Raw genomic sequence first — 21,053 nt, forward strand, 5'->3', positions numbered from 1 at the left:
GGCCTAAGCTGTTTTAACCTGTGCTGTAGGTGTGATTTTTCCTGAGATTAGTCTCTTTCTTTGTTTTCAAGTAAATGCATTTCTTAACGCTGTTAAAACTCTTGCATTAGATCCAGGCAGAATCCCCTAGACTGGATATACCTAATTTTTTGTCACTCTCTTCTCTCTTTCACCTGCCTATGTCTTACAATTGTATTTGTTCGAGCCATAATTACCTAGTACTTGTTCCTGGCATCACCTCTAAAGACTAAATGTTTGGAATTCAGAGGGGAAATTCATCATAGGGGAAGGTATCACTCCAATTTCTTTTTTTTCCGTTTCTCTGCTTGTTACTTCTGTTTCTCAGGAACCTGGACATTTCTGTATTTCTTTAATACAGTTCTATCTAACGTTTCTGTATTGCTTCTTCTCAACATGCTTTAGACTCCAAGTCCCATTTTTTTCCCGGACGAATATATGTTTCCCAATTTAGGAAAAAGCACCTTTTTTTTTTAGAGAGAAGGAATCGGAGCTTCAACCTCTTCTTTAGAGTGCAGACGCATGTGACCAGTGGCCACCACATCAGGATATGCACATTATTGTCAGCAATTTACCTTTTGATCATTCATTATTCCATGTGTGATGTTACAAAAGCACTTTATGCTTCTACGGTTTGGCCAATCCACGCAACCAAGTAAAGAAACATTAGACAAAAGCAGTAGGATTAAAGCAAAATCCAATTCCATCCCACTGGGACGGCGGAATCCTGTTAGCTTATTTTGTCAGCCAAATACGTGTGGATTGAAGTCATCGACCCCCCCCCCCCGGGCGAATTTGAATGGGGAATGAACATTTAGGACTCATGCTTTCTAAATTTTTCCGTTGCCGTTTTTGTTTTATTATAAAAAATAATTTTTATTAGATTTCAAAAAAAAATTATTTTTTTTATTTTAGATGAAAAATATTTTTTAGAAGTTAAGAAAAATTAAAAAATATTTATTATTTATTAATTATATCAAATTTATTCATTAATCTTTTTATTGCTATATAATTTTTTTTTAATTTTATCCTTTAAAATTTGATTTTTATATTAGTTTTGGTTCTTATTATTTTAATTGTTATTTTTTTTTCTTCTATTTTTTTAATTAAATTTGATTTGATTATTTTTTTTATTGCTATTTATTTTATCCAAAATAATTTAAAAAATTAGATTTTTTTTAATTTCATCATCTTTTAATTAATTATTTATTTTATTTGAAACAATTTATGAAATTGATTTTGTTTTTTAATTTTTTTATCTATTAGATTTAGTCTTTATTTGTTTAATAAATTTTTAAAAAATAAAAAAATTATTTTTTCATAATAAGCTAAATAATAAAAGGTATATTTCAATATATTTTTGATGTAACTATTAAATATAAAAAAATAATCTACTTTTTTAAAATTTATTTTTAATAAAAAATACTTTATAGAAAACAAACATGTTAGTACACTTCCGACCTGGCAACAAGTCAAAAGGTGGAGGATTTATCTTGTCTAAAAATTAGAGCAAGCTGAAGATGTATCTATCGTGCTCTTAAAAATATGTTTCTTGCCAACCCTGTCTTTACAAGATGCCCATACCTAGAAGATTCCCCGTAAGACAAAATTGCAAGGGAACGTTTCCATTAATGAAGGCTAGAATATGCTAACACTCATCTTAGAAGAGGTCAAAAGTGATGATTGCATATGCCTGCTTAAAAACAAAGATAGGGGAAAAGTAAGAAGCAAGTAAAAGTCGGTTTCTCTTTCTCTAGTGCTCTTGATGTTGGATAAGAAATAAGAACAAGGGATCTGTAACATTGCAAGATACAAAACTTAAGATTTTTTTTTTTTTTTATTATTATTAATATAAATATTCAGAGCAACTTATATATATCTCCACTAATTTCATAAATTTTGAAATTAACTACATTTAAATTTTCATCCACCAAGGGTGGGGGTGATTAGTCATTACACTTTTTCATAACTTTCCAGGAAGACGCTGTTACTGTTTGTTAGATTGTTTTAAAAATATATATTTTTAAAATAATATCAAAATAAATAAATCTCCAGCAAATAGTCTTTTGATGCAACGCAAAACTTCGCAGTAGTTAAAGTTTGACCCAACAGTACATTGGAGTTTGAAAATTAAACAGTAATATGTTTGTTTGATGGTTACTTGCTCTTAATCTATGATACACAATACTTTATTTATTGTTTCACTTGCTGAATAAATTAGATTAAATTTCCTAATCTAAAATTTTTCATTTTTTTTTATCATTTTCTTGAAAATAAAAAAAGATGAAAGAAGATAAAGAATTCAATTTTTTTTTATTTTCATCAAACTGAATAAATCAAAAATAAAAATAAAAACTAAAACCTAGTTAAATCATGGTATTCTTATTTGATTTTGAGAGTATGCCTGTAATTGTTTTTTAAAATGTTTTTATTTAAAAATGTATTAAAAAAATATTTTTTTATTTTTTTAAAATTATTTTTAATATTAACGTATCAAAATAATTTAAAAATATTAAAAATATATTAATTTTTTTAAAATAAAAAATAATGTTATATGATTCGGTTTTGCTCGTCCTTTCTAGCGTGGAAGGATTATGTCAAAGCTAAATATTTTCTTTTCCTGGCTTGGAAGAACAATTTATTGCCCCATTTGACTTTAATTGTCCTGACACATGAATGTGAAGTTGCCGGTTGGTGAGGCCCGTGAGGGTAATAGCTAGTTTATTATTATTTTAGTATAGAGTCGTTGTTTTTTCAAAATATATTAAAATAATATTTTTTTTATTTTAAAAAAATTATTATTAATATTATTATTTCATCAAAATAATTTTAAAAAAATAAAAAAAATTAATATTTTTGAAAAACATTTTTAGAATATAAAACAAACAGGATTCTGAAATGTTTTCAAGACAACTAGACGGCGTGGTTTGTGAACTTCTGTGGTGTTGACTGTTAATAGGAATAAGCTTACTGTGCACGTCAAGATATTTTATGTATTTGTTCATTTATTTCCTGTGAAAAAAAGAGAAAGGGACGTTTGTTTGATGGATTTTTTTTTTGAAAATGAAAAGGAAGTGGATAATGTTGGATGCCTCAAAACCCATAGGAAGTTTTATATTTGGACGAAATGAATACGTCCAAATAAATTAAATAATTGCTGGATCTTGTTTTTAAAAGAATAATTATCATTGGAGCTTATGAACTCAACGGATTATATTTAGTGGTAATAGGATATATAATATTTTTATAAAAGTTATTTTAATTAAAAATATATTAAAATAATTTTTTTTAAAATTTTAAATGAAAAACACTTTAAATCACGACCACTACCACAATCTCAAATATACTCTAAATTTAGATAATCAATCCTCTTAATCTTCTAATATAAAATCACTTTTATTTTTACATAGTTTTTTAAAAATATATTTGTTTTGAAAAATATTTAATTAATATTATTTTTAGTAATTTTTAATAATTTTAACATTAAAAATAATTTTATAAAAATATATTTTCAAGAAAAAAACTCCACATGCACCGCTTAATTCCTTTTTAATTTTATCTACTTTTGAGGGAACAAAGTTTGGATAATAGAAGTCATAATAAAATTAGAAATTTTGATATGAGAAAAAAAATGCATTTTTGGAACATGAAACGACAACACTGAGAGTGAGAACGGTAAACACATGCGAGTGGATTTCTTTTAATTGTTTTTAATACTATAAGTAGAAAAAGAGAAATAGATAAATATATTGTAGTACGGTGGCGGGGAACACGAACCATACCATATACCCTTCCTCATAAACCGTAGCTGGTTCTCTTTGTCCCTTTCATCAAACACCCCTTCACATCAACCCCCCAAAACTCTCTCTAATTATCCCTCCCTTTCTGTTTCCAAAAAGCTATCTTTGCCGCCATGACGAGCTCCTCTGCAACAACTCGCAAGGTTCATACTCTTAATCGATGACACGGGCTTCTGTTTATATCGTGTTTTCTATCATTGACGATACTGAACTTGTGGGTTTTGTTTTGTTCTAGGCACTGAGTAAGATTGCTTGCAATCGGCTTCAAAAAGAACTTGTTGAGTGGCAAGTCAACCCTCCAACTGGTTTCAAACATAAAGTCACCGATAATCTCCAAAGGTTTGGTCTTTTCTGTTTGATTACTGTAATGGGTTGTTTTGTTTTATGTTAAATAGTGTTTTCTTGCCGAGAAAATCAAAGGAAGTTTTTGGAAAATAAGAAATCAACTAAATTTGGATCTTTTTTGGAAATGTTTGTAAAATGAAATTTAAGGATATGATTTTTCTTAATTAGTTTTTATGTTTGATTAGTTTCTCTCTCTCTCTCTCTCTCTCTTTTTATGTGGGGTTATTGGAATTTTTGAATTGAAGGTGGGTTATTGAAGTAATTGGAGCTCCGGGCACCCTTTACGCTAATGAGACCTATCAGCTTCAAGTCGATTTCCCTGAGCATTACCCTATGGAAGCCCCTCAGGTTTGGAATTGCAACAGCATATTGTTAACTGTGTTGATTTTTAGTGGGTTTTTTTCATGTAAAACAGTCTTGATTGTGGTGTTTGTGGTTCTAACAGGTTATCTTTCTTCACCCGGCTCCGCTGCATCCGCATATTTATAGCAATGGCCATATTTGTTTAGGTAATCATATGCATGTTCTATATTGGCTTTAAGTTAATCGTGGAATTACAATTTCGGATCGGTTGGATAATTTGTCTTATTGTATTCTGTCCCGAGTTGAATTATCGTGGCCCACTTAGTTGGATGTTTTCCTTTTGCTACATCATGAACTTATTTATTTTTCTGCTTTTTATTTCACAGCATTCACTTATTTTTTGAAAGTGATGGTCTTGCACGTAATTGCTGGCCCTTTTTGGTTGTTGGAGATATTTTCATTCTCCTCTTACAAGGTTTTTATTCAATACATGGCCAATATTGCATGCATATTGATCTCTTAGTTTTCCAGTTTCTTGCAATTTCCATTGAGTAGAGGGCAAAACCTTGATTGTTGCTAGAAAAAATGGTATGATTATCTTGGAACATTAAATTTCAGTGAGACCTGCAAAAGCCAAATTCAGGTATAGTTCACTGTAATGGGCATAGATATTATGATGGACAGTGAAAGCCTTGGGCATGCAATATACTGGTAGCTAATTATTGCTGTATAAGTTATGTTCATCATGCAATCCATTTGTTTAGAAGTTTTGACCCTTAATGCTGTCACTAGATAAGAAATTGCTTTCAGTTTCTCTTCTCTTTGGTTCATTTGTGATACAACTTGGACCCGTGCACATACTGATGCTCGTGCTATGTTAATCCTGTTCTGGATAAGCAGGGTATAAGTCATTTGTTATGATTCAAGCTAAGTAACTTTGTATATGGTTCTTATCTCAGTTATGCTCTTTCTATCTCATATTTACCGTGCAACTTTGGTTTTCCAACTATTTAAAGAGTGATCATTAATTACTGTCAGTGGAATTTGTTTTTAATTTGTCTTGTTGAAAGTGGTTACATTTCTAATTGAAGGTTGTTATGTTGCTCCATAAATGTGAGAATTAATTAATTTTTACATAATGGGACATCTCAAAAAGGAATGATGGACAGTTTAGTGGGATGAGTGTTTTAATATATTTTGTATCTCACCTCTTTCTTTCAATCTAAACCTGCAGTTAATAATACTTGCAGCATGACTGGCATTTGATTATTACCGTTTGCAGATATACTATATGATTCCTGGTCACCTGCCATGACTGTTAGTTCCGTCTGTATCAGTATTCTATCGATGCTTTCCAGCTCCCCTGCAAAGGTTTGATTTTATGGTCAATTTTTTATGTGCTTGCTTTACCCTCCCTTTTTAATCATTATGGATTTTGTTTTCGTTGTGCTACGATTGGCTGCTGGTCAGCAAGGGTATATTTTCCAATATCCTTGATGAACAGTAAGCATGCCTTTTAATGATCTTATGATTCATTGGACGGTTGGTTAAGATGGGCATCAAGAGGTTTTGTTTCTTCACCTTGTTTAAATCATATATTAAGACAGTTGGATTAATGGGGTTGACCTTGCTTGCAGCAACGTCCTGAGGACAATGACCGATATGTTAAGAACTGTAGAAATGGAAGATCTCCAAAGGAGACCAGGTGGTGGTTCCACGATGATAAAGTGTAACAATTGAAGCATTTCCATGCGTATCAGGCCAAATAATTATGGTAGATGGCCTCCTTTTTCCAAAGAAAATGAAAACTTGGGGAGAAGCATTCTGAAAACTCCTCTAAATGTCATGTGTGTAAAGGAAAAGGAACAATGTGTTTTAGTAATATACTAGGAGCAAACTTGGCTTTTGTTACCTAGCAGGTAGATCATTGAAGCTGTGCTTTATCAGCACATTTTTAATCATTCTGTAACCATTTCACCTATATCTTATTTTCTGACTTTAGTTTGCTAGCATGATGGATAGGTCCGTTCCATAATACTTGTTATTATGTCAAATTATTCACCGAGAAGGTATATCTTGCAATTCTTACAAGTTACTAGGTGGATAATAATTATACGTTTCTTATCATCATCATCATCATAATCTGTTCCCAATGCCATAATGCATTTTTCATCGTGCTGTTAATGGTTTCTGTTGTCTTAATCATATCATGCATATGGTGATTCTCTTTGTGCTCCGGTTTAGGCTCAAGGCTAGCAGAATCACAGATTATGAATTTGTGAATGCTCAAGGCTCGTAGAATCACAGATTATGAATTTGTGAACGGTGGCCATTTTTTAACTGTATTTTACGACGAATTAGAGAGTGAGATGCCACATAACACCGCCTCCCATGTCCATTGCTAGGAGTTGTAAAATCTCAAGCATTGACAAGAGCATCCTTGGGTAGTGGTAGCTAGGTTACACAGTGGCAATGTCTTTTAATGGATTAAGAACTGACAAGGGAAAAAATGGCTTATTCAGTGTTTGGTTCTCTGCAGGTTAGACACTCTGCCCTTGATTTTCAGGCGTGGGGTTTCGGTTCCCTCGTCACCTGTCTTGGCTTTTGCCTGTAATATTTGGACCTCAAACTGGATGTGAACAGAGACTGTTAGAGTGATCAAGTTGGAAACCGGTAACCTCGTTAGTCTAGTGATAAAGGTCCTGGGCTTAAGTGGTATATTTCTTTTTAGATTCAAGGTTTGAATCTCACTTGCAATATTTCTTTGGGTCATGCCTTTTAATGTAAAAAATCAGTGAATCATCATGTTCTTGTGTGGGAAATTTTTGTAGGCAGCTGCACAAGAACTCGAGGATTTAATTAAAATAGATACAAGTTAGTTTGGATATTTTAATTACTAAAAAAAATAAAATAAAAATTGAAAACTGGTACCGATTAGTTGAGTTCCAACTCTAATACATGACAGGCACTTAGTTTTTTTTAAAGCAATATTAATGGAAACATTAAAAAAATACATGGTAAGAAGTACCTAAACAAATTCGGTGCCAAAACCTTACAAACAAGACACTAGAAAACCACAACCTCTTAACAGAACACAGGTGGAACTGGAATAGTAATGCAAATTAAATTTGATGTAAAAATTAAGTTAAATCAAATAATAAAAAATAAAATTGAAGAAAAAAAAAATAAATCAAAAGAAGATTCAAAAAACAAAACAAATAGCAATAAAAAAAAAAATGAAGAAGGAAAAAAAACTAATTTCAAACGATTAATTTATAAAAGAAAATGAGCAAAAAATTATATTAATCCGTGTTAACCTTTTAAAATTGTGACTTGTGTCATTAATTAGGAGCATCACATATGAAAAAAAAACATAAGTCTAATTCTCACCAATTCAAATGCTGAAGGATATTTAAAAAAAAAATTAATTACATAAAAAAATTTTAAAACAAAAATGATAATTAAAAGAAGTAAGGGTGGAAATTAAAATAATAATAATAATAAAAAAATTAGAGGGAAACCACAAGTTTTTTATTAAAGAGTTAAATTGAAAAAAATAAAAAAAAAAAAAGAATGAGGACCAAACTGTAATAAATAAAATACCATAAACTTGGATCGAAGGATGATATTAAAAATCAATAAAATTTTTTACAAAAAACAGAAAAAAAATAAAAAGAATAATGACTAAGTACTAAGTTGGAAAAATATAATATAGATGACTAATTGGAATTGAAAAATTAAATAAAAAATAAATTAAATTTTTTATAAAAAAAAAGGAAAAAACTAAAAATCAAAAGAATAAAAATAAAAATTAAAAAATTAACCATAAATAGAACTAACTTGTAATTTTCAGGAAAAAATATAGAAGAAAAGGAAGAAAAAGGGTCCGCAATAATAGACCGTCCAAACTCTATCTAGACGTGCCAAAAATGAAGATATGGTAGCATTTTCAAGAGCACGATAGAATAATATTTTTTTTATCATCGAAAGACTCAGCACACCCTCGAGCGCCTTTCATACACCAACAATTTATTGAATTTAAATATTAATTAATCAATCTAAAAAGATCAAATTGAGCTACACAAAAAACAACCCTGCGTGGAAAGATATATATTTTTTTAATTATCATGACAATCGTGTCAGATAAATGAAATTATTTAAGCTTTTCTCATCCAGTAGTCCAATGTCAAAGTTAGATTTTTAATTTTGCTAGCCAATAACTGCAGCTTCCTTGCAAAGCAAATCATGATAAGTCAGCAGTATTTATTAATTTAAAAAGCCATCATCTGACTGGTGTCTTCCATTGAATATTTATCATCCGATTCATCTCCTCTCTCTCTCTCTCTCTCTAAGGTTTGAGCAAAATTGAGGGTCGACCATGGATTTGGGAGAGGTTAATCACCAAAGGATAAAAACAAATGGTATATGGTTGCATGTAGTAGAGAAAGGTTCAGGACCCCTAGTGCTTCTGCTTCATGGGTTCCCAGAATTCTGGTATTCATGGCGTCACCAGATCACTTTCTTGGCCAACCATGGATACCATGTAGTTGCTCCTGATTTGAGAGGCTATGGTGACTCTGACTCTCCTCTCAGCCCCAACTCCTACACTCTCTTGCATGTTGTTGGTGATCTAGTAGGCCTTCTTGACTATTTTGGTGAACAACAGGTCCTCTCTAACTCTGTTCTTTAATATTATTAATACGTGAAAATATGTGTTTTTGAATGGATTAAAAGTAGATTGTGACTGATTTAGTTTTGATATTTGAGAAGGTTTTTGTGGTTGGACATGACTGGGGAGCTAATATTGCTTGGCATCTAAGCCTATTCAGGCCTGACAGACTCAAGGGACTCATAGCCATTTCTGTCCCATACTTTCCAAGAGATCCTGTTGCTAAACCTATCGACTTTTTTAGAGGAAATTTTGGAGATGAGTTTTACATTTCTCAATTCCAGGTACCTTTCTAGGTCTATATTCACATGATTTCATTTACAACATTTGTTTTGCATGTCTCGAGTCTCTGAACTTAAAGTACTGGTGCCATGGGGACAGGAACCAGGAAGAGCAGAAAGGGCTTTTGCAAGATATGATTACTTGACAGTAATGAAGAAGTTTTTGCTGATAAATAAGACTGATCCGTTGATAGCTCCTTCGGGCATGGAGATCATTGATTACTTGCAAACACCAGCAGTGTTGCCACCATGGATTACTGAGGAGGAACTGCAGGTCTATGCAGACAAGTTTGAAGAATCTGGCTTCACTGGTCCTCTCAACTACTACCGTGCTATGGACCTGTAAGTGCAAATACTCTCACCATTTTATCCTTCCTGATTAGTTTACATGGTTTGAATGTCTGATTATTTTTTCTCTTCTTTTCTTCCACTCTGCCAACGAGGCTGTAATGCTGTATTAGCCATATGTTTTTTTTTTTATGATTTCTCTTGTTATGTTTCTTTAAAACGCCAACAGGAACTGGGAGCTTTCTGCACCTTGGCAAGGAGCAAAGGTTACTGTTCCTACAAAGCACATCGTTGGTGACAAAGAGATAGGTTTTGACGCTTATGGTACAAGGGAATATGTGCAAGGAGACACTTTCAAAGGCTTGGTGCCTGACCTTGAAGTTGTTATTTTAGAGGGCCACCATTTTATCCACGAAGAGAGAGCCCATGAAGTCTCGCAAGAAATTCTTACCTTCCTTCAAAAGCTTTCTGTGGATTAGTAATTTGATGCCATGCCCAAAATGGAGTGCATTAGAATAAAATGAACAGTAGATTGCAACAAACTCAGATGTGGAAGTAGTTATCTTAGTTTTTTTTGACAATAAATCTGGTTTCTGGCTTTCAAGAGTTCATGAAATTTTAAGTTGAAGGCTGACCTCAACCAGTAACAGTCTTCCTAACAGGGTTCCAGAAGAGGCTTAACATGGAATGAATGCTGCCAATTATGGTTGGTCACAGTATAATTACGTGCTTTGGAAAGAATGGGGAAACGAATTCTTCAAACTTCGAGAATATTTTCCCCGTTTTTTTTTTTTTTTTTTTTTTTTGCAGCTCATTACAACGTCGTTTGTGCCGATTTTTTTCTTTGATGGCATTGTCAAAAATTCTACTAAAAGAGAAGAAAATACAAACAAGAAAAATCTCAGTCGCTTGTTCTTCCCAGTTTTAGCAACTTCAGGACGTTTTCATAGACAATAAATGTTATCGAAGAAGCAGGAACGTTTTTCAGAAGGTTTGGTGTTATGCCCTTGTAAAAACCTCGGAAACCTTCAAACCTGCATGCCCCAAAAAGCAAATTAAATTATCAGAAATAAACGAGTAGATCGCAGTAAAAGAGACATTTATCATCAAAGTAACATCGTAATCAACGCAACAAGGTTGTCCTTTAGCAGTGATGCGTTCATAGAATGATAACATTTCATTCTCTTTTAGCATTTAAAAAACTATTCACACAGTAGAATTTGAGATGATCCTCGGTTCACCAATAACTGGAGATGTTCACTGGTTCCTTTTTTCACGCATGAAAATGTCAGTCGACAGATATATAATATGCCTGGTGCAGATCCCTATAAAGCATGCAATCGAGCATAACGCTTTAGAGAGCTATTTTGTTTAAAACAGTTAGATTTCCTCTGTTGGTGGTAAAATGGTGAAGTTCCGGCTGAATTTGGGCGTTATTCTCCCCTTGGTACAAGGGGAAGAGGTCATGAGTGGAAACCACGGAATGATGGGGCGAGATTATGGTTTAAAAGGTAGCCAAGTGGGAGAAGAAAGGTTATTCTCACCGAGCAGTTGCCTTCATGACATGCCAACTATCCATATATCTTGGAATTCCTTCCATAGTGGGCCTTTGCTGCATAGGAGAGAAAACACAACTCCGGTCACAAATAGAGAGAGTATAAAGTATACCAAGCTATGCAGCATCCCAAGGAACAACTCAGTTAGTTCCTCCAGGAGGGGGGAGAGTTTGTCCCTGGGCCATAAGCCTTGTGACAGCATTATCTCTTTCTTATTAGGATTAAGGACACTGCAATAGTTTGGAAACCATACATGCAAACACCATGGGATTAACAGCAGGTATACCTGTAGTCGGGACCGAATAACCTGAAAAAATAGTACCCCAACCATGTCAAATGCAATGATCGACCAACAGGTTAACAGTCATGTACAAGCTTCACATTGCTTACAAGAATGCCTACCTGAAATGGATATGTCAGAATAATGGCAGCAATTTTAGAAGAGCCCCCAAGGACAGCGTAATCAACTGAATTCTGTGCAAAAAGAGAACATTGAAGATGTTCAAGGTAGAAGATCAGAACTGCTATGAAAGCTGAAGTTCAAAACCTATTTTGGACAGCCTCGTGTTTGCAGAAACGAGACAGAAGAGGGAAACAAGTGCAAGCAACACCACCAAAGTTGCTATGGTTATGTATGTGTACGTCTTTATGAACTTATAAAGCTTTGACATATAAACTATAAAGCATATAACACGAGTTGAAAGACCAAAAAACTGACCTTCAACCTCATGCACTTTAACAGAATAAGGTTGAAAAAACAATGTGAGGAAAGTAATGCTGGAGATGGAGTATGGATGAAGCCCCCCCCCACCCCCAACTCTTTCCTTTGAGCGCTCCCAAAATTAAAATTACCAATAAACTCTAATACATACCAACAGATCAGTATCAGCACTTTTACAATCTTCTTTTCTTTGTTTGGCTTTATAGTCAACAACAACTTTACGAAGTTCCTCATAAGCTGTGAACTGGACAGCACCATGAGAAACCTGCTGAGGTAAAACAAATACCTAATCATGAAAATGAAGAATAAAGAAACTACAATATTATTTTAACATAGCTGAAACAAGAAATAATATGCACATGCATGTAAGTTCCACAGCAAGTAATTATATCTCTCAGCTCATTTCAGACCTCGATCCTGCAGCATCAACTGTCAACTACCAGACAAGCTGAAAGACATCCTTTTATTTCAGTAAGTTGAGAGACATCTTTCCCTGTTTGTATCAGCATTTTAGATTATTAATCATCCACACAGATTTTTACCTTATGTTACATAAAAAATTAAGAATTTTTTCATTTATCAATCAACTCAATGAAGTCTCATTCCAAACTAATTGGAATCAGTTAAATTGCATCAGAAATTAGCTTAAGAAAATCTTTAAATGATATGATAACTCATAAATATGGATCAGAGGCTGTTCAGCAGCTATATGCATTAATGCAACATAACTAGATCACAGCTATCACCAGAATGGATATTCTGATGCATTTGATAGATATTAGAGAGGTTCCTTCATAAAGCAACATTTCATTGATTCAATAGGATAATAACAGAGAAAAGCATCAAATTTTAATGACCATATATGGGAAAAAAGCATCAATTCATTTAACAAAACCTGTACACCTGAACCATGCATCTAATTGACAATCCAACAGACAGTGAGAAAGGTTTTCAATGAAGATAAACCCAGTAACTACCAGAAAAAGGCTGGGAACAATTCCTTTATACAGTGCTCTCCATCCTTCCTCTCTCATAATTGTTTTCAAGGCATCTGTAATTTAACGACACACACAACAAAAATGCATTTATGGTCAGAAACAATCACGATGAAGGAGTACTGAAACACAAGCATCAAAGGATATCTCAGAGAGCACATTAATAGCAAGTTAATGAAAGGTGCAGAGCAGACCATAAAGCCCAGAATATCTCCGAGTTTGGTGAAGAGGATTCTGAAGCTGCAATCTTGTCTTTACAAGCCAGATAGGATTTGTACAAAAGCAAACCTGAGAAAAGAAAAGGATGCAATTGTCAATATGCAAGACTCTTGTTCAACAAAGAAATGAACCAGCCTATCTTCACTAAAGCAATTAGAAACAAGAAGCCAACTTCCAGTGAATAGATGTCTTGAGAAACCAACCTCCTAAATGCACTAAATACAGAAAAGTACTAACAATTCAATTAAGAAGTTGTTCCAGAGCACCTCTTTTGATTATGCTATTGACGCTAATTGTCACTTCTTATCACTACATATTTGTTGATGATTTTTTCAAACAAAAGGGATGTCTGAGTTAATTACCAGTTAACAGTAGCCTTTAGTTTCATCCTCTCACGCACATTTCTGCATAAATTGTATGGTTCTTATTGCTTATATGCCAACAATGGGAGTTCCTTATGTTCTTTTGCTCCCTATGTTTAAAAACTTAATTCTAGCTTGCAAAATCTATTTCAGATATAACATGGACCGTATTAATTTCTTCAAAATAATATCACTGAAGATTCAAATACTCACCAAAGCTCCAGCTTCTGCAGCAGATGCAAGATGAAGACCAGGGCTCAGCTTCTCATCCCTGTTTTTAGAATACCTTTGTTTGGCTCTACTATAACTACAAATAGAAAGAGAAAAAACCCCTTCAAGTGATCTATATGATAGACAAAAATTAAAAGATAACAAGAATAAATGCATCATGATGGAAGAACCCTTTAGGGTTTACCGATAATGCACCGCCTGTGAAGCAGATAAGTATCACTAAGAAGTCTTTTTATGGAAGTCCTAAAATCTAAAAATTAAAAACCAAGAAGAAAACAAACAATATTAATCGATATGAAAGAATCCTTTTGATGTTAGAAAAGGCATGTTAAAAACCGTCCAAAGCACTACCTGGTATCGGTTGGTGAAAGCATGGACAAATTACATACTAGCACACAATCAAAAGCTATCAAAATCGAGACTTACAAGAAAAAATACAAACCCCAGGAAACAGTTGAGCCAAGAACTGCAGGAAAGAAGCCTGCATAAAGCCCTTTTAATCCCTGCCAACACAAAGGCATCATTATGTTAGAAAACATTCGATCACACAATAAGGCATCGAACATAAAGAAACTTTAAAGATCAGCTTCCCAGACCAAATCACAATCTATTACTTTACTTATCAAACTCACATAAAGACCTAATTAAAATGGGTTCCTTCAAAATTGAATTTTAATTCTTAACAATTTAGCTTCTCCATAATTGACACCCTATTTGATTTCTCAAAACAACATCATAATTATACATATACACTATTAATCATTTCCATAGCTGATCCCACACTCTTTCGAAATAACCAAAGAGGACTAAACGCCAACAACTTTATAATCAAGAAGCAATTTTTCTTCTACCCCAACAAATAATATCCCCCAAACACACTTTTCAACACGCAAAATCAATCCAGAAGCGAAACAAACAACAAAGAAGTATTAAAAAAAATAAAATAAAGAACAGACACCCAATAGAGTAGGTGATTACCTCTAAGCGAGCAATGTTTAAAATAGCATGTGCAGTGTTCTTGTAAGTTGGGAGATTGACGACACGACCATCGTCAACTATTTAGAAACATTCATTGTTTTTTCACTGTTATCAGTATCTTTCAAATGTTTTTAAGACAATAAAAGGAACAAGAATTTGATTCATTGAATGAAGATGAGTAACCTACCTTGAAATCTAGTACGTACGACATCAAGAGGGTGCACGGCGGCGACTGTGGCGAAGCCTGCGACGGCACCGGCGGTGGCATTTTCCCATTGCCATTTTGAGTCTGACATTATGAGACTGGATGTTGGACTACGTTGGCAGAAACAAACTTGAAAGAGAGAGGAAAAAAACAAAAGAGAACCAACGACTTGTCGTATGGGTTAATTTGTTGAAAGAAAGTCCGCGGGAGGATGGGTATGGCTTGTATAGTTAGGGATTGTGTTTGACCCGCCTTGAAGCCAAGCAATGCATGGATCGAATATGTTAAGTAAATATTTATTTATTTTAAAAAAAAGTAAAAACAATGTGCTTTTAATTTTTTTAAGAAAATCAACTCAGATTTTGACTCAATTGACTCTAAATTGTCTTTTTTATGATACTCGATTTAATCTGTACGACAAATCAGTCGAATTTCAGATTCATCACTCAAATCAAACCAAGTTTAATAGTAATGCATTTATATATATATATATATATATATATATATATGATACTTCGTCCAATATTTTTTAGATATGTATTTCTAAATTTTCTCAAACATGTTCATAATTATTAAAGGAAAATATTGCTTTATATACTTAAAAGTATAACTTAAAAATGCATCCGATTTCTCATGAATTCTTCATTAATAATTTAATACAACTTCAAACAAACAGAATATTTTCAATATTGTGTTTTGTATTTAAATGTTATAATATAAAACAAAAATAATATAAATTGCATGGAAAAATGATGAATGTTAACCAAGAAAAATGTTAATTAAATATTCTTATCATGTATATTATTCAAATTAGTTTGCAGCTTTCATATATTTCCGCTAGTTTTATTGATTTTTAATAATTAATTTAAGAATAAGCATTTGAATTTGAATTAATAATAAAATACATATATCAAAATCTAATTCTAAAAAATACATAAAATACATCTTCAATTTTCTACATTAATATATCCACATATCTGTATTATATAGAATCCATGAAGCTGAGTGACAGGTCCCTTGTAAGCTGTAACAGTTCCTTGCAGGTTACAGGATTCATTGTTTTGTGTGCTCTAAGTAAGTTGTGCAATGTCGTTTGAAAGGTGATAGTGTTTAAAGAAAATTTAGCACTGCATAATAATCATGTTGGGCAAAGGAATGGTGAGGAAATTTGATTTCAAGTATCCATATTCCCCAGCTTCATTTCATAGCTATGCAAGAAGGAATAGAATGCTGGTGATTGTGTCATCTTGCAACTTTGATGATATAAAATCACCATTGCAGATTCTTCCATGGACTAAAATGTTACTATATAACATGCCATCTTATCCAGGATAATATAGTTTTTTAATTTTTTTTTTATTAATATGAGTATCCAGACCAGTCCGCGTGTATCTCTACTAATCTCACAGATTCTAAAGTTAACAATCATATAAACCTTGCCCTGAGGTTTATAAAACTCGAACTGATAGTATCTAATAAATAAATCTAGAACCTAACTAATTAAATTACACCCTTCATGATTTTAAAATAATATCATTGTTAAACCTAGTTTGAATTACAAGTTGAAATCTAGAATAAAAAATACACAAGATAAAATATTAACATGATAAAACTTGATCTAATCAAGTTCTAAGTGGATGTGCTGAAAAGCTTTCATTAAATTCAAATTTCACTTTGATATTGTCTGGTCCAGCGTATGCCACAAAACCCTAGGCGATGAGCTACTCAAATGCCAACAAAGAACTTGCACATGTATTCCATAGGGCCAGACACGGTTTTATTGCTAGTTCGCAAGTCATTCCATGAAATTGTTTAATTTTTTACTGAAACCATTTTTAAGGCCTAGCTCAACATATACTTGGCCTTTCTTGTTGCTGCTACAGTTGACTGATAACACAACAAGTAACACCAAAAGCCATATAAATATGACCCTTTATCTCCAATATTCCTTTTATTTCCAATGCTGCAAGTTAAAAATGTTTCTGGGAAAAACATCAATCCCATTGCCATAAGAATGCTGCAAGGTACAATCCATTGAGTCCTTTGCGAATCTATCATCAAAAACCGATTCTACAACTGGTGTGGCATTTGTCAGGAAATTAAGGGCAGTTGCGATTGACAAAAATAAAGTAATTGAGCTTAGGCTGGTTGCTTCAAGTGGAGAAGAACAATGAACTTTTTAACAAAGAATGTTCTGTATAATGATGAAACCATTAATTTCATCATCTGCCAATCCGACATGATACATCAGCATCAACTGCTCTTCATTTCAATGAAACTTGCCAGTGCAGCCTTCCACTTTTAGCTCTTCTAACATTTATCATCGGAGGAAGCCTAAGCAACAACAAAAGCTAATTATTATAAGGAGTGGGAATCTAATAGGATGTTGACCCAAAATGAAAAATGAGGTGATGCATCCACAAAATTAAAATAGTAACAGCGATATGCAGAACAACAATGTATTGCAAATAATTAACCCAGTAAAACTAGCTCTAGCAATTAAATTGTCCTCTCTTATCCCTGCTGATGCAAAAAGCACAAGCACAGTTCCATGCAAGCAACATATGGGATTTGGAAAATAGCGATTCTACGGCGAGAATGCTAGCTACTACTATATAGATATTACATATCTTCTCCTCGGTCCTCTCATAAAGGTGTTGTGGAACAATAGATGTATATGTGAGAGATAATTGTAATTGTAAGTTCAAGTTGTATGGGTTATATTTTCATGACTTGATTAAGCATATTGGTTTAAACAAAGTTAAAGATTTGAGAATTGTGATTATACAGTGATATGTGCCTGCTCGTGAGGTTTGCTAAAGGAATTTCCACTTGATCTGTGCCAACATTCACATCAACTACAGCAAATGGCCTATTTTTGAAATCAAAACTAGTTAATCAACAAATAAATCTTCTCGAGCTTTCTTTTCCAAAGTAGCTCTGTTTCTGGATGAAAGATCTTAGTATCCAAATGATCAATCACGTGGGATTCAAGAAAGTTTCTAAATCCCCTCTTCAAGCAAATTACTGCTAGGACAGCAACTGGATAGTTGAAAAATTCTTGATCTTGAAACAGACTCAAATGAGTCAACACTGAATAAGAATTTAATCTCTTTCCCTAGTTTTCCTATTCAAACAAAAAAAACTACATCTCCAGCTCTCCACATACCAATCAACTCACATGCTACTCAACAAACAACCATTAGGTTAGGAACAGTAAAATAAAAATTAAAACCCTGCCCCATCATCTTGCGTTGCATATCTTATCTTATAAATTCTACAAAGCAAGATTCATCAACATGACCCAACAATCAAAAGCTAGCTACACACTCCTACATGCCTAGTCCAAACAAAAAAGTACACAATTTGCATACAACTTCATTAACCTAACCTTTCTTGTCCAAAAACTAAATCTATTGAAAACTAACATTGCTAAAAAACCAACCAAATCCACAAAGAAAAGAAATATAACAAACTGACTCATCCTTTGACTATAACTTTAGATCCTACTTTCTCTGTTTTCTCAATAAACATAATGGACATAAACACATTTTGGTTTTTACCGTTTGCATTACACACACACACACACACACACACACTATGCATGCACACAAGTGACACAGCATTCAGAAATAGGAAAACAGAGAGCAACCTAAGACATGCTAGCCAGCCATAACCATGTTGCAGACATTCTGTCCATTGAGTTTTAACTGATACTTCAAGTAGTCTCACACTCCCACTTACATTTTTGTGCTATTAGATTCAATATTTGTATATGGTCAACATTCTCGACTTGCGGTTATCAACCATCAAGATACATATATCCCCAAAATCCCTAACTGTTGTGGCACCAATTTTTGCTCCTCTTGAACAATGGTACTGTTCTCACTTGAAATCATTTCACCCTCTCTACCCAAAAATCCTATCTCAGTTTCCAGATAAAAGTTCTTAATCTAATTGATATCAGTCATTTTCAAATTATTCAGTGTAAGAGTGGCGATTGAAACATGCTGATCTAAAAACTAGTCTGCATGATTTAATCTCTCTCCACGAAAATGAAAAACTGATGAAGTTCACGTCTCAATGTAACAAGCAGAACAGACAACTTTATGAAACACCTGCTTATAGCCACATTAACCCACGAAAGAAAAAGCGATTCAATTTTACAAACAAAACCTTTTGCCTAAACTCTAAGTTCCTGAAAAGAAACTCAAATTTACCAAAAAAAAAATAGGAAGAAAAAACTCACATTCTTTATTCCATTGTAACTTTAGCCCCAACTCCCTTCATTTTCTCAATAATCTTTTCAGCTTCATCTTTAGTAACTCCTTTTTTCAACAAAGTTGGTGCCTTTTCCACTAAATCTTTAGCTTCCTTCAATCCCAAATCAGTAAAACCTCTAACTTCCTTAATGACTTTAATCTTCGCTGCCGCATCAAACCCTTCTAATTTCACATCAAACACTGTCTTCTCCACCTTCTCTTCCGCCTTCGCAGCTGCTGCCCCACCACCACCACCGCCCTTCATCCCCGCTCCCATACTGAACCCCATTCCTGGCATCATCACTGCCATCACTGGCATTTCCTTGACCTCCAATTTAGTACGCAAAACCTCAGTTAAATCAGATACCTCCAGAAGGGTTAATTTTGAGAGTTCATCCACAATTGAGGAGACCCTATCAGTTGATGGCGGTGGTTCTTGTGGAGATGCAGTTGATTCTTGAGAGGGAGATGTGAATCGGCGAGTGAAACTTGAGGATGTGAGAGCGAAACGACGGGTTATTTTAAGGTTTAGGGTTTTGTGGATTTGGGAAATGAAGTGTAAAGATCTCATCTTTAGGGTTTATGGGTTCTGGGTTTTGCCTGTTCTTTGAAATTACAGGGATTATAGGAGCATTTTTGGGAAATGAAGGAGGTCAATGTCGTTTTCCTTCCTTTGAAGCTGAGAAAGAGAAACTGCGGTAACTGTAAAATGCAGGCATAAACCCTACTACTGCTATCAAACAGGCTTTGCTGTTTGGTGCGCACTAATGGGCTGAACCAGGCATAGCCTCTAATGTTGGTAGATCACTGATATCTTCTAGGACTTTTAGTACAGATTAATAAAAAAGATAATAACAACATTGTATTGAATTTTTTTTAAAAAAAAAAAATCAATGATTTTTTTATTGAATTTTAACTTATGTTTTTAACCGGTGATATCAAATTAACTTTTTCTTTATTTTTTTTTTATAAAATCTAATCCAAATCATGTTTTGAATTGAACAAATCTCGAGTTGACCCCCTCCTTTTGTTACTTTTTTAGTGATGTTGGAATGATCTGACTATTTAAAGGTAAAAGGTTGCATATTTTATACATCCGTTTACATAATTTGATTGGCTAATTATGAAGGAATCCAGTAACTAATTTGAAAGGAAAGATATACTATACTGAAATTGTCAAATAATAAATTGATTATAATGAGAAGTAATATTGAAAACCATCATATAAATCAAGGGCACTTGTATAGTTAACCATGTATATTATCTACATAATTTTAAAATCAATATTCATATCATTTCAGAAAACAGTGTGATTACTTATAAATATAAAAAAGAAACATTTTGAAAAACTTTATTATATGTTAAAATACTCATTTTGAGATATAATTCCAAAGGCATAGTATAATTTGCCCTTGCAATTTAATTTTTATCATAATTAATAAAGCTCCCATAAGATTATCTGCTTGAAATGATGACGATTTTTTTCTGGTCAAAAGAAGAAAAGCTTGACAATTAGCATTTTCATGGAGGTTATAGATAAATACAACGGTTAAAAAGACTTGATCTTTACAGCGCTTGCTTAAAATCACATTCAACACCCATCCATTTCTCTCTCTTCTTCTTTGGTTTTTAGCCTAGAAAGGCTAAAAGCAGAAGTCATTGGTTGCTTGCGGTCTTCACTTTTGAAATTGCATGGAACGTAAACAGTACAGTAGTTAATGTTCTGAAACACATCAAGCACTCAAGAAACTTAAACACATTGTCATATGATGTTCCTGTTTCTTCTTGTTCATAAGCTCTAAAAATGGCAAGACAAGAAA

The 21,053-nt window shown here is 33.2% G+C and overlaps 4 protein-coding genes across 6 annotated transcripts; 2 read left to right on the plus strand and 2 right to left on the minus strand.

Moving 5' to 3' along the window:
• Positions 1 to 3,761: 3,761 nt before the first annotated feature.
• LOC118063088 (probable ubiquitin-conjugating enzyme E2 16) lies at positions 3,762 to 6,548 on the plus strand. Its single transcript, XM_035077005.2, has 6 exons — positions 3,762 to 3,961; positions 4,054 to 4,157; positions 4,409 to 4,511; positions 4,609 to 4,672; positions 5,749 to 5,837; positions 6,104 to 6,548. The coding sequence occupies exons 1-6, from the start codon at positions 3,932 to 3,934 to the stop codon at positions 6,197 to 6,199; spliced, it is 486 nt and encodes a 161-aa protein (XP_034932896.1). The 5' UTR covers positions 3,762 to 3,931; the 3' UTR covers positions 6,200 to 6,548.
• Positions 6,549 to 8,769: 2,221 nt separating this feature from the next.
• Positions 8,770 to 10,310, plus strand: LOC118063085 (epoxide hydrolase 1). Its single transcript, XM_035077000.2, has 4 exons — positions 8,770 to 9,132; positions 9,237 to 9,419; positions 9,517 to 9,758; positions 9,934 to 10,310. Exons 1-4 carry the CDS (start codon positions 8,845 to 8,847, stop codon positions 10,181 to 10,183), a joined length of 963 nt encoding a protein of 320 aa, XP_034932891.1. The 5' UTR covers positions 8,770 to 8,844; the 3' UTR covers positions 10,184 to 10,310.
• Positions 10,311 to 10,434: 124 nt separating this feature from the next.
• On the minus strand, positions 10,435 to 15,124 carry LOC118063086 (folate transporter 1, chloroplastic). Of its 2 annotated transcripts, XM_035077002.2 has the most exons (11): positions 14,954 to 15,124; positions 14,767 to 14,843; positions 14,215 to 14,291; positions 13,771 to 13,864; positions 13,171 to 13,264; positions 12,959 to 13,032; positions 12,133 to 12,246; positions 11,663 to 11,734; positions 11,547 to 11,567; positions 11,249 to 11,316; positions 10,435 to 10,738 (listed from the first exon to the last, which is right to left on the minus strand). In XM_035077002.2, exons 1-11 carry the CDS (start codon positions 15,060 to 15,062, stop codon positions 10,606 to 10,608), a joined length of 933 nt encoding a protein of 310 aa, XP_034932893.1. In that variant the 5' UTR covers positions 15,063 to 15,124; the 3' UTR covers positions 10,435 to 10,605. The 2 variants fall into 2 exon arrangements, with proteins under 2 accessions (XP_034932893.1, XP_034932894.1); XM_035077003.2 differs by lacking the exon at positions 14,767 to 14,843 and having other exon boundaries at positions 12,133 to 12,249.
• Positions 15,125 to 16,874: 1,750 nt separating this feature from the next.
• LOC118063084 (uncharacterized) lies at positions 16,875 to 20,017 on the minus strand. Of its 2 annotated transcripts, none has more exons than XM_035076999.2 (2): positions 19,221 to 20,015; positions 16,875 to 17,305 (listed from the first exon to the last, which is right to left on the minus strand). In XM_035076999.2, exon 1 carries the CDS (start codon positions 19,802 to 19,804, stop codon positions 19,226 to 19,228), a length of 579 nt encoding a protein of 192 aa, XP_034932890.1. In that variant the 5' UTR covers positions 19,805 to 20,015; the 3' UTR covers positions 16,875 to 17,305; positions 19,221 to 19,225. The 2 variants fall into 2 exon arrangements, with proteins under 2 accessions (XP_034932890.1, XP_073266414.1); XM_073410313.1 differs by lacking the exon at positions 16,875 to 17,305 and adding an exon at positions 17,317 to 19,089 and having other exon boundaries at positions 19,221 to 20,017.
• Between the last annotated feature and the right edge of the window lie 1,036 nt (positions 20,018 to 21,053).

This window comes from Populus alba, chromosome 7 (genome assembly GCF_005239225.2).
Source record: "Populus alba chromosome 7, ASM523922v2, whole genome shotgun sequence".
Taxonomy (NCBI): Eukaryota; Viridiplantae; Streptophyta; class Magnoliopsida; order Malpighiales; family Salicaceae; genus Populus; species Populus alba.